The sequence below is a fragment of the Eptesicus fuscus genome, chromosome 16 (genome assembly GCF_027574615.1).
Source record: "Eptesicus fuscus isolate TK198812 chromosome 16, DD_ASM_mEF_20220401, whole genome shotgun sequence".
NCBI lineage: Eukaryota > Metazoa > Chordata > Mammalia > Chiroptera > Vespertilionidae > Eptesicus > Eptesicus fuscus.
Genome location: NC_072488.1, coordinates 18,916,759 through 18,930,593, shown reverse-complemented (window position 1 = coordinate 18,930,593; position 13,835 = coordinate 18,916,759). Strand labels below are relative to the sequence as shown.

General features: G+C 40.0%; 1 protein-coding gene across 4 annotated transcripts in view; it reads right to left on the bottom strand.

The window, feature by feature from the left end:
• RMDN2 (regulator of microtubule dynamics 2) overlaps positions 1 to 12,717 on the bottom strand; it is a 28,980-nt gene extending 16,263 nt beyond the window's left edge. The window contains exons 1-3 of one of the 4 annotated variants that reach the window (XM_054728278.1): positions 12,662 to 12,717; positions 8,371 to 8,829; positions 1,790 to 2,734 (exon numbers count right to left, since the gene is read on the bottom strand). In XM_054728278.1, the coding sequence (XP_054584253.1) occupies positions 1,790 to 2,734; positions 8,371 to 8,813 (1,388 nt within the window). In that variant the 5' untranslated portion in view covers positions 8,814 to 8,829; positions 12,662 to 12,717. Of the gene's footprint in view, positions 1 to 1,789; positions 2,735 to 3,588; positions 3,716 to 8,370; positions 8,847 to 12,661 lie in introns of those variants that run through there. The other 3 variants (XM_028140099.2, XM_054728279.1, XM_028140101.2) reach the window with 3 other exon arrangements.
• Positions 12,718 to 13,835: the final 1,118 nt, after the last annotated feature.

Sequence of the window (13,835 nt, the reverse complement as noted above, 5' to 3'; positions counted from 1 at the left end):
TATGATGAAGACACTATATGAAATGATATCCAACCTCTTCTACAACATTATTAATGGAAAATTCATTCTTCCAGTTGCCCAAGTGAAAACACGTAGAATCATCCTTGAACCTCTTTTTCTCTCCTAAGCAATATCACCTGTTAGAAATTCCCTATTGGTTCTATCTTCAAAATACATCCAGAACATGCCACTGAAAACTACTACACATTGAGAAAACTCCAGCACATTGAAAAAACTTCAACACATGTGAAGGCACAAATGGAAATCTCATGTTATCGGTTTGACGACTTAATATTGTCAAGATGTCAATATTACCCAAAGATTCAGTGCAATCCTTCTCAAACTCCCAACAATGTCTTTTGTAAAGACAGAAAAATCCATCCTAGAATGCATATAGAAGATCTTGAGTAGCGAAAACAATCTTGAAAAAGAAGAACAAAGTTGGAGGTCTCACACTTCCTGATTTAAAAACTTATTACAAAGCTACAGTGATCAAAACAGTGTGTACTGGCAAAAAGTCAGACATATACATCAGTGGAATAGAATAGAGCCCAGAAGTAAACTCTCACATATATGATCAAATGATTTTTGACAAGACTATTTAATGGAGGAAAAAAGAGTCTCTTCTACAAATAGTGCTGGGGGAAGGGGGGCGGAGAGGCAAGGGAGAGGAGTAAAAAACAAAAATAACATCTTAGCCCAATGACAAATATAGGGAACATTTTATTACGATAATTGAAAATAATGCAAATCCCTTTCCTCTAAAAAGGTTAATTCTATTCTAACTTAAGTATTTTTAATTGCCTATCTACATTGTCCATTATTTAGTCTGACAAATATATTTATAAACTTTGTATAATATAATAAATATAAAAAATATTCACTCTTAAAAATAAAAATTTTAGAGATATAAATAAAAATTTTATTTAAAAATTTAAAAAATAAAAATTTTGGAAAACACCTGAAATGTATTAACTTTAAAAAATAAAAATTACTAATATATACATTTTTTACTTCAGAGTTCTCTGAATTCCCAGACACGTGCATACATAAATGTGTATTAAAAGTATTTAGTTAAAATATCTGGTTTCAGTAGTCTACGTATTTCCATGACAATGCTTTTACATATAATTTGGTCCTTGTATTAGTAAAAACATCATCAGTCAGTGAAATGTGTGGCATGAGAAATATAATTAACAAGTCTTATGTAAATGAAAATTTCTGAACTGATAAATATGGTAATATACAGGGTGGGACAAAAGTAAGTTTACAGGTGTGAGTATTATTATTTACTTGTTATATTATTTTCCATACGAACAACTATAAACCTACTTTTGCCCCGCCCTATATGTTATATAGGAATGCTATCTCCAATCATGAGATTAGGATAAAAGATGTTAAACTCTCAAAAAAATGTAATACATTTAGAAGACCTATATATCAAAGCTTGATGTTCTTTTCAGACCACAAATGTATTACAACAGTCACTCAGAAATTTGGGACCCGTCAATCTATAAGTAGTAAACCTGTTAAAAGCCTGAAACACATGCATAATGTTTGACTTCCATATTCCAATAATATTAATGAACTATTTTTCAGAAAACACAGAAATTAAAATTAAATATAGACTGCAACATGGCAATCTTTTTCAGAAAATGTAGTGAAGCTTAGGAAGGGAGGAGGCTTCGGTGAACACTGAGAAGTGATTTCTACAGACTATAGAGTATGCCTGGTAGGAAAACTTCTGATTTGAGCTGCCCTTCTAAGAGAGGCTAAAATCTGAGGTGACCTTAAGTTAGGAATTTCAATAGGTGGAGATTTGTCTTCATCTTGAGATGACTTAGCAATATTTCCATCATCAAAGGAATCTGAGATAACTTCATTTAGAAGTGGGGTAAACCTCCTAGTGTGTTTATAAAACGAAGCAAATGCAACATTATGGGGGACAGAAGTCCCGCTTCCAGAGGTCACAGCTGAGGGTCGACTTGCACTGTGACTTTGAAAATCATCAGGAAGGAACTCTTCCTTTGGCTGGCTTCCTTCCTGTGTGGCACTGGCAATGTCACTTTGCAGATAAGAATGGGAAATGAGAGTCGGGAGAGAAAGGTAGGTTGCTGTGCTTCGCCGGTGGTGATCTCTATCAGCACCTGTCGGGTTGGCCGAGGAATGAACTTTGGTTTCAAAATTTATAAAATGTTTAGTGTTATAGTCAGGAGAACAAGAACTTAGATATTTTTCCACAGCAGTACTTGAGATTTTAGAAGCTACTTCAATTTCACTTGGATCCACCATGTTCTCACTACTTGATTGAAGATCAAACCACATAGCACTTTCATAACAGGAAATTATACTTAGTTTAGGGGTAGAGAAAGGTCTCCGGGATCTAAAAGCAAAATGTTCTGAGGAAATTTTTATGTCACTGATGCTGCTTTTGTCTTCAGAATCAAAGTTAGCTCTACTTGGTTGACGCTGAAGGGAACCACTGCTTTTCTGAAATTTACCAAATAAAGACTGTCTTCTATTGGAGGGAGACGAGAAAGCAGATATAGTTGATGAAGTAGTAAAATTTTTACTTCCTCTACGTATACTGACTTTTCGTACTTTAGGACGGTTTGTAGGGAGATTAAGAAATTTAGGTTGGTGAGAAACAGAAGAGGTCCCATGATGCAGTGGGTCTGAAGTAACTTGATCTGCAGGGCAATTTTGTTGGAAGTTCTGATCCTTTTTGCAGCAGCTAGAGTGAGAAAAGTGTCAGATGAGGAAAAAAATAGGCAGCAGACGTGGAAACCTCCCAAGCCTCCTGAAGAGTAATAGCCACCTTATCAATATGGAAACAATAGGGAATAAGAAAATTAGGGCAGCCGAAACCGGTTTGGCTCAGTGGATAGAGCGTCAGCCTTCGGACTGAAAGGTCCCAGGTTCGATTCCGGTCAAGGGCATGTACCTTGGTTGCGGGCACATCCCCAGTAGGGGTTGTGCAAGAGGCAGCTGATCGATGTTCCTCTATCATCGATGGTTCTAACTCTCTATCCCTCTCCCTTCCTCTCTGTAAAAAATCAATAAAATATATTTTAAAAAAAAAAAAAAGAAAATTAGGGCAGCTAAAGCGGATGGTCACACAGAGGTATCCAAAAAGGATGCTAAGTCTAAAAGACTGTCTCTAATTACCTCCACGTACCCGCCCGGTCTGTTAAACCTTGGGGAAGATAAGTTGAAAGACTTAGAGAAGCAGGCAGAGAGAAAGATCAGGGGAGTCACATGAGAGGGCACAAAACTAAAGGATCCCCTGAAGGAAAAGGTAGGACTTTACATCTTAAAAATAATAAGCCATAATATCTGTTTGAGAATATTAAATTCCTCTAGTGATAGGAGTCAGTAAAATAAATGTATACCCTGTTGACTCATGCATTTTAAAATATTAACCGCAGATTAAACAGTCACTCGCAAGACTATTTCAAATATCCCAGTTATTCAGTTACAGTGGGAAACTGAAAGAAGCATTAAAGCTTGGTTTATGAATATATCAATGAGCTTTAGCACATAAATATACAGAGAAAAGTTTTTTTTTCCTTCTTTTTAAAGGCTTACCTTACACATTTTCCCATATTAAATTTAATCAAAAATACATCTCTCCCTTCCTTTCTAAGCCATCATCTTTAAGCCATTAAATGCCTGTGTAGGTGGAACAGGTCAGAAGACTGAATGTTTAAGTTGCTTGTGGAATTAACCTGGCAATAGCACAGAATGTGATGACAGCAGACTCTAGAATCTAATGACGTCAGTTTAGAATAAAATTGTCCTGCGGCTCACCTTTCTGAAAAGCTCCAATCCACATGACTGTGGAATATGTATCCTAACTTTGTCATGTTCAAGGAGTCATCCAACAAATCAAGTGATGAGAAAACAGCAAAGTGAAGGCCATAACATATACACTGAGTGGCCAGATTATTATGATCTCTGAATGCAAAATAATCTGGCCACTCAGTGTATATCCTATATAATAAAAGGCTAATATGCAAATTGTCCCCTTGGCCAGGAGTTCGACCAGCAGGCAGGCCAGCCAACCGCCCATGTCCCCTCCCCCTGGCCAGGCTGGCCGGACCCCACCCATGCAGGAATTCATGCACTGGGCCTGGCCACTCAGTGTATATCTGCACAATCCTTTTCTTGGGACTGTCTCTCTTACTGGCTTCTCTCCATATCCCTGGCCTACTAACTCATTCTTCTTTCACCAAACTCTTTACCCCAGGTTTTTACACAATCCAGTAATACGGAAAAGTGACTATTATAAAATTTGATCTGAAGATATACTGAGAAAGTAAAAAAAAAAAAAAAAAAACTAAACAGCAAATGCTATTGCCCCCTTCTACCTTGCTTCATCTACCTTGGTAATACAGCGTCCCATCTGATTGCATGGACCACATGAGTAGACTATGGAGACCTGCTGAGCCACTGTTTATAACCCCTTGAAACAACTTAATACCCATTTAAAGGCAAAGTTAACAGAATCATTTTCCTTTTCCAAACCAACTTGAAGCACTGTCCACATAATAGCTGTATGTGTACAGCTACTTATGACATAAAATACCCTCTAAATTATATTTCTTTTTACTTCTCAGTATCCTGAATACCCTGTTCTCATCTGGTTTTGTTTCATTCCTAACAACCTTCTTTTGGGAAACCCTTGGGGAACAAATTCCTTTCCAGAGGCCTAAAACTCTCCAATTCTCTCCATACAGGTGTCGGTCGGTTTATAGTTTTATTTTACCCTACACACAAGCTAGTAAGTCTGTCACTTCTTCGTGGATGCTGAAGACACATGATTCTTGGGTCAGAGAGAAAGGACTTTATCACTCACAGCATATCAAGCAGTGTGAGTACCAGCATATTTGTGTCCGTTCTCCTCGACTCCAGGTCCCACAGGGCAATGCACAGGGCCCAGAAACTCTTACATTCGCGATGAATTGTGTTACAAAGAAAGGAACACTGAGCTTAGGGAATCCACCACTTTTATAGCAAGCAGTGAGTAAATCTGCTAAGCCTGATGTTGGTCCTGGACAAAAACATTCCCTCATTCCTTAAGGAATGACACTGAGAAATGGCCAGGACAAAGGATGGTCATGTAGACCTTACATCCCTCAACAAAAATTATCTCATAATGGATCACAGTCCTAAATATAAAATGCAAAACTGTAAGTCTCCTAGAAGATAACATTGGAGAAAACCTAGATAAATTTGGGTATGGCAATGACTTTTTAGATGCAATGCCAAAGGCACAATTCATAGAGGGAATAATTGATAAGCTTCTGCTCGGTGAAAGATAATGCCAAGAGAATGAAAAGCCACAGACTAGGAGAAAATATTTGCAAACTATATATCTGAAAAAGGACTGTTACCCCAAATATACAAAGAACTCTTAAAACTCAACAACAAGGAAATGAACAACCCGATTTAAAAATGGGCCAAGGACCTTAAGAGACACCTCGCCAAGGAAGATATCCAGATGGCAAACAAGCATATGAAAAGATGCCCCACATCATATGTCATCAGAGCAATGTGAATTAAAACAACAATGAGATACCACTGCACACCTCTACGAATGGTCAAATCCAGAACACGGACAACACCAAAATGCTCCTGAGGATGTGGAGCGGGAGGAGCCCTTACTCACTGTTGGTGGGAATGCAAAGTGGTTCACCTTGGAAGTGAAGGCAGACACTTTGCAAGACAGTTGAAAGGTTTCTTACAAAACTAAACATACTCTTACTACACAGCCCTGCAATCGTGCTTCTTAGTATTTACCCAAATGAGACAAAAACTTATGTCCACTCAAAAATCTGTGCATGAATGTTTACGGTGGTTGTCTTGAGAATTGCCCAAACTTGGAATCCACCATGACGTGATGTCCTTCAGTAGGTGAATGGATAAATAAACTGTGGTACATCTAGACAATGGGATATTATTCAGCACCAAAAAAAAAAAAAAAAAAAAAAAAAAAAAAAAAAGAACTGTCAAGCCATAAAAAAGATGTGGAGAAAACTTAAATGCACATTATGAAGTAAAGGGAGTCGATCTGAAAAGGCTACATACTGTATAATTCCAACGATATGACATCCTGAAAGAGGTGTGACTGTGGAGACAGCAGAAAGATCAGTAGTTGCCAGGGACTGAGGAGAGAAAGCGATGAACAGGCAGAGCACAGAGGATTTTTAGGGCAGTGAAAATAGTCTGATACCATAATGGTTCATGTCATTAAACATTTGTCCAAATCCATAGAATGTACAAGACCAAGAGTGAACCCTAAGGCAAACTATGAGCTCTGAATGATTATGATGTATTAGTATAGGTGTTTTGGTACTGGGTAATGGGGAGGGGGGGCATGTGTGGGGTCAGGGGCATATGGGAAATCTCTGTACCTTCCCCTCAATTTTTTCTCTGAACCTAAAACTGCTCTAAAACAGTAGTCTCAATTTTTTAAGGATCAAGGGGGGAAAAAAGAGTGCTCAGGGCCTTACATTCTTAGGACACCTGGCAAGATGTGTAAGAGAGTAAGAAGCCCGGGAGCCCTGCTGGTGTGGCTCAGTTGGTTGGGTGTTGTCCCTTGCATCGAAAGGTTGCCAGTTGGATTCCGGTCAGTACACATGCCCAGGTTGCAGCTAGATCTCTGGTAGGGGATGTGCAGGAGGCAGCCAATTGATGTTCCTCTCTCTTTCTCTGTCCCATCCTCTCTCTCTAAAAATCAATTTAAATAATATATTTTTTAAAAATAGCCCAAAGAGCATGGCTCTCTTCCCAGCAATCTACTATTCCCCCCCCCCCCCCCGTGTTGTGAGATGATTGTCTATTGTTCCTAAGTCACAATAAGATCCATGAGTACCTTTTCCAAAAGGAAATCTTTTGCGACTAAATCTTTAACACACACACACACACACACACACACACACACACACACACACAAAACAACCTAGTTCTAAATCAGAATTGACTGAGTTAATTTGCATCGACAAATTCAAGTTTTCCCACATTATCAAAAACAGAGCTGGTGAACTGAATCCAGTTACAGAGTAATGTACATTTACATCTTTAGCTGATCTGAGTGTAGTGAATGTAAATTATTCAACCTATTACATTAATTATAGTTATTTGTACAAATGGCTTGCCAGATATATCCTATTGTGTAAAGAAACAACAATGTTTATCAATAAATTAGCACCAGGTTAAGTTTTTGTGTTTTTTTTCCATTACAATATTAAACTCTCGTGACTTGAAAGGTAGAAAAAATACTTCTTGAGGATTACCAAACAATTCATTAGGCTATCTCTAGAATTTCCCTTTCTACCATTAGTTCCTTTAGAAAGAAAGAGATTTCATTAATTCACTAGATAGTAGTTACTAAATGCAGTTTAGTAAATATAAAGAAATAGTACATGGTTAAGGATTTGAACTGATCCAATAACAAACTGCAAGTAGTTTTAAAAACAACAGAAACAAAAAAATACATATTTTAGGTCAACCAGTACAGATGTGTTCCAGCAACATCAGATGTGAGGAATACAACAATGAAAACATGGGGGTCCCCACCCTCAAGAATTTGGGCTATGTCATATTCACTGGTGCTTCTTTACTTACTTGCCTATTTTACGCCTCAAAAACACTAGTGAAGCACAATTTCTTTATTCATGAATCACTCATGCTTTCCTCTAAGACAATATTATGGATATTCTTGGTTTTAGAATTCAGTGGATTATCCCATGGGAGGAAAAAAGTGACTCACTTGAACTTTCTCAAATCTTTTTAGGTCTACACTGCCCAATCCAGTAGCCACTAGTCCCATATGGCAATTTAAATTTAATTACAATTAAATAAAATTTAAAAATTAGTTCCTCAGTTATACTAGCTCTACTTCAAGTGGCTGCTACATCGCACAGCACAGATTTTGACCATTTCCATCATCGCACAAGGTTCTATTGAACTTATTGGACCACTCTTATATAAGGGGCTACATATGAAAATAGGTTACAAATTTTAGCAAACAAATACGGTCTTTTTCAATACTCACATGCTACCACCTAGCACTAGTAAGTTACTTATATTCTTTTTGTCAAGGCGGTCTATACTAGCTTAAATACTGACCTCTATTGAATATGGTTTTAATTGTAATATAGGCCAAAATAATCACTTTTTTTATATCTTGTTTGTAGCAGAATACAGTGAGTATACAAAAAAAAGTATCCTTATATTATTTGTTAATTATTGTATTATTTATTATTCTTTACCTACTTTTGCCCACACCTATATGTGACTGGGAAGGCATAATAATAATGCAATCAATAAGCAATTCAACATGGGAAACATTTTAAAGAAACTTACCCTCCTTCACTTTCCGCTTCCTCTGAACTATTGCTTGTTCCTGAACTTTGAACTGTGGCAATCCTTCTTTTCCTAGCTCTGTGCTGAGGACTAATCCTTGTCTTTCCTCCAAGTTCACCACGGACACATTCCTCCAGCTTTGGAATGGTTTCTTTAAGAATTCTGATTTCCTCTCTGAGTTCTTCCATATTTGTCAGTAATTCGTTTAACTTCTCCAGTATCTGAAGCTGCCTTCCTTGAAAGATCGCTGCTGTTCCTTGGTCCTTCTGCATCTCATCTTGCAAAGTCACCGAATCAAATGCATCACCCAGAGAAAGAAATTTAGATAAATTCATTGTTGTCCTTGGTTTACAAACCTTGTGGTACCACAAAAGAAGCAAACTGATTCCAGTAGTTCCCACCATGATGCCAAGGATCAGTTCTTTGTTTGTGGAATGAGGCATTTCTTGGTTTTTGTTTCTAAAATTAAAAAGCATAAATGTAAATGAATGTTGTCTCTGTCTTTGTACAACACAAAAATGTTAGAGCTTTTTAAACAGCAAAAGCCAAGTCTATATCATCACACAGACACAAAAAAATACTTGATAAATCATAAATTAAAATGTATTACCTTTATAATGTATGTGGCCCAGTGGAAATATTTACTTTAAGGATATTATTGAAGTCCATTGTAAAGTATCAACGTATTCTACATGACTGATCTGACATTTACTCTACCATATCTTTTTAAAGGTTGTGATAGAGGTAAAAGCATCATCATAAATTTCTGAAAAAAACTATTTACGAATTAAAATTATGCTTAACTGTGTTTGAACCTTTTACTTGTATAAAATTATCTAGTACTGTATGCTGATTTCTGGGTCTTATCTAATCTTTAAAGAAGGCCAAAAAGAAGCTCTTCCTTAGCACCTAGTTCACATTTGTATTTATATTTAGAGTGCTAAACATTTTAAAACCCCAGAGCTTTGAGGTTCAAAATATATTAGAGAACTTTGGCAAGTTTGTAATCCAACCCCTGAATCGTTTTTTTCAACATGGAAAGCAGAAATGCTAACCTAGGTGCAGCCTTCATCTCCTTCCTTCCTAGGACCCAGAAATTGTCTGCTCCTTACATTTCTATTTCTGTCTGGGGTCTTAATGTTTTCCTTTCTTTCAAATTTTAACTTAAATTTTTTTCAATTGATTTTAGAAAGAGAGAAAGCGGAGGGGAGAGAGAGACATAGCTTTGTTGTTCCACTTATTCATGCTTTTACTGGTTGCCTCTTGTACGTGGCCTGATCAGGGATCATGCAACCTTGGCATTGGGGACGACGCTCTAACCAACTGAGCGACCCTACCAGGTCTCAAATTTTAACTTTTAAAAAAAGTAACAAAAAGTCATTTAATTGACTCTGTTCTCCTGAAATGTCACCTTTCTGCATTCAAGGCTAAAGCTTTGGCCCATCTAATTCCGTATAACCACAGCTACTTTGACTAAATGAACCTAATCATTCTTTAGTATATCCCATCTTCACTAGTTTTATTGCTTGTCTCTATTCTTAAAGTCAAAAGACCATTAAAGGAAAATAATAACATAAAGCCCCCTTTCCTTCTGAGACTTTAAAATGGCCCTCAGTATCTTAGAACTATGATGAACTTAGGTAATTAGAGTAAAATAGAGTAAGGCTTTTTTACAGACTGAGAAGTTCCCCAAATTGTTTTCCCATCAATTTCCCCTATTTTGTATTAAATTTTGTGAGCAAGTTGGAAGAACATTACAAATAATGGTAAACTGTCTGTGATAGAAGATAAAATTTGTAAATTGTTTTATTTTTCCTGACACTTTCTAAAGGAGATCATTACAGCCCTGCCACCTATGATCCCCGAGGAAAAGTAAACAAAGGAGGTGAATTCTTTAATCTCCCCAAGTTTGTAATTGTAGGGGAAAACCAAACACAGCCTGGTGGTATCACTGAGTTGGCCAGAGGTCAGAGTTCAGAAGAACTGAAGCACATACAGTCTGTGTGGCATGGTCCTCAGGATGACGGAGGGATGCAGAGAAAGAGCTCCAGAAATAGGTATGGGAGTCTCCTTAAACCTGTGATTGAATACTAGTCAGCACCTGCACGAGTCAAATCCCATCGGGCCAGGGAAAGAACCATTCCCTGGAGCTGTTAGCTGAACCATTCCTAAAGATGACACAGAACTGGGACATGTTCAAGTTCAGTGCTTATGAAACACATGAGGCTTTCAGCAGGGAACTCAGAAGGGCAATGCCTTGGCAACCCTTAGTCGTGGGCTTAATTAACCCCAGAGTTAAGGCTATTTAGACTTGCCCTAAAACACCTTTAAAATGCATTTAAACTAAAGGCTCAAACTTATTTTTAAGAAACTTAACTGCCTTCAAGAGAAAGAGAAAAGGTCAATACTCTTTAAAGTAGTAAAAAAAAAAAAAAATCCAGATCTCAACAACATAAAAATCAGTGTCGATCATCCAATAAAAAATTACTAGACATGTAAAGAAGCAGGAAAATGTTAAAACTACTATTACAAATATGTTCACTATTTAATATAAATATTAAACATATGTTAACAGAGGCCCTGGCCAAGGTTTCAGGTTCAATCCCCAGTCAGGGTACATAGAAGAACCAACCAGTGAATGCATAAATAAGTGGAACAACAAATCGATGTTTCTTTCTTTCTCCTGCTCTCCCTGCCTCTGTCTAAAGTCAATCAATAAAAAAATTATTTTACAATTTATTAACTATATAATTAGATATAAGTATTATTCCGGTTACAAGATTCAATTTGTAATGACAATGGAAAATGACAGACATTATTTTAATTTAAATTTTTGCCATCTGAAATTAATGCGTAATATATAATTAAAGGTTATTCAGAGATGAGAATCAAGAATTCTACTGAAACAAATCAAAATGTTGACTCAAAAAAAATTTTTTTAACTTTGTTTTTATGTTGACACTATTACAGATGTCCCCATTCCCCTCCCTCCTTTTCCCACCTCCTCACAGACTCCGCCTTCAGCCTGGCCATCACCACACTATATTCTGTGCATATATGTTCTTTGGCTAATTCCTTCACTTTCTTTCATCCAGTCTCCCCTATCCACCTCCTCTCTGAGGGCAGTCTGTCTGTTTATTTTGTTCATTAAATTCCACACGTACGTTAGATCATGTGCTATTTGTCGCGAAAGAAATGTCCATATTAAAATTTCTTTGTAGGCAGTCACGAAAAATTAACTTCAGAAAACATTATTTAATTTTTATGTTTTAGTTTAAATTAACTTTTAAGTAAAAGTTATACTTTAATAAGTTCATTATAATGCTTTCAGCAATATCTAACACATAATATGTAACTGATAAAGCCAGGGGATGAATGAAAAATCTTGCAGGAGGGGGAGAGGGTGGGGAGGATGTAAAGGGACATTTTGGGTTATGGACAAGCCTGAGGTTTAGGTTCAGGGCCTCAGGTCTGGTAGGGTTAAGATTCCCAAGGAATCACTCTACGATCTTGAATTAGAGATCAGATTTCCTACAGCGACCTGGATAATCTGATCCTGTTAAGTGTATTCTAACACTCACATTTCACCAGGTTATTTATTTATTTATTTATAAATATATTTTACTGATTTTTTACAGAGAGAAAGGGAGAGGGATAGAGAGTTAGAAACATCCATGAGAGAGAAACATGGATCAGCTGCCTCCTGCGCACTCCCTACTGGGGATGTGCCCGCAGCCCAGGTACATGACCTTGACCAGAAGCGAACCCAGGACCCTTCAGTCCGCAGGCCGACGCTCTATCCACTGAGCCAAACCGCTTAGGGCCATTTCACCAGGTTTTCACAACTTTTCCTATTTTACAATTTCGTTTTAATTGAAGGCTCTCCGGTGTTTGGCTTATTTGCATATGTTTGTGCCGCTGAACATCTAGTCTTCGTTTGGGGTAAACTAGGCAGGAAACGCGAGTTTGTTTTGAGCAAAACAAGAACGTGTGATGGCGGCTGACAGGTGAGACCAAGGGAGCCCAGGTGGGAGGCGAGCAAGTGCCTCCGGCAGAAACTCCTCGAGGTTTGCCTGGACCCGCCGCGGAGGCAGCGCACCGCCCCTCCCCACGCACCCCGGCCGCGGGGCTGCACCCACCCTCCCCCGGGGCCCCTCCGCCGCCGGAAGAAAGACCCAGCGGGCCCGGGGGCACGGCCGCGACCCGGAAGTGCTTTCCCAACCTCGGCACACCCCCGGCCGCGTCCCGTCCCGTCCCGGCCGCAGATCGCCGGCCGCCGCTCGGCACGCACCTGTGCTCCCGCGCGGGCTCCTCTGCCGTCGGGGACCGGGGACCGGGCACCTCGGCGGGGCGAGCGGGAGGCAGCGGCCGGCGGTCGGAGTCCCACAGCCCTCGGGCCCTGAGTCCGGCGCCCGGCCGCGGCCCGACCCTGACCGCGGAGGCGCCGGAGGAGGAGTCCGCGGCCCCGCGCCCTCGGGTCCCGCCTCTACGCGCGGGTTTTAACTCACCTGGGCGGGCGCCCAGCGCCTTGGATCCCGAAGAAGAAAAGCGCGCCCCGCCTGGCCCTCGGCCCTCGCCGGACACTGAAGCCCGGATGCTGCCTCCCCCCGAAGCTCGTCCCCCCCGCGCCGGGCTCGGGGCCCCGCGGCCGCCCCGGCGGAGGCCTGGCGCGGGCTTCCCGCCTCCCCGCGCTCCTTCCGCCGCCGCCGCGCCCCAAACCCGCCGCCTCCCCTGGCGGTACCCCCGCTTGGGCCCCTTCGCAGGCACAGACTCAGCGCGACAGGGCCGGGCGCAGGTGTCTTCCATCATCAGGGCCACAGCGCCTGCCCCTCGCTCCATTGTTTAACTCCTGTTCCCTTTGAACGAGCACACTCCCCGACCTACTGGTCCCCCCGCCATTCCACGTCGTCTTTAGGTGAAAACCACCGTCTCCCCCGAAGCTTCACCTTTGAGAATTGAGCTTCCCTTTCTGCGGTTCGGATAACGAAAATAAAGTTCTGCCAAATAAACTCAACAACTGCTCACTCCCTCCCTTCTGTGTTTTCCCCACGGCTCCTGCATAAAAAAACCACGAGGCTGATTTTACAGGCCCTACAAAACTCTACTGGTGGGAATTCTATGGGATATTAGGACTAGAATATGGCCTTTGAGCTTTCAGGAAGCCACATTCAAGTATAAGTAAGCCTAGCCATAGTCATTAAAACGAGACAGCAAAACTAATATTTGAAACTAGTAAAGCACCCCCCCCTTCCTTTTCTTTTCTTTTTTTTTAAATGGAACGCTTCAGGAATTTGTGCATCATCCTTGCATAGGGTTCACGCCAATCTCTAGTGTTTCAATGCTAGTGCATGTGCTGCCCAGGTCGGCAAGCACGCCCTTCTCTAAGAACCACTTTCAGCGCTATTTTATCACGGTTTGCAAAGACACTACAATGTAATGCTAAAATTTACGCTATTCAACCAGAA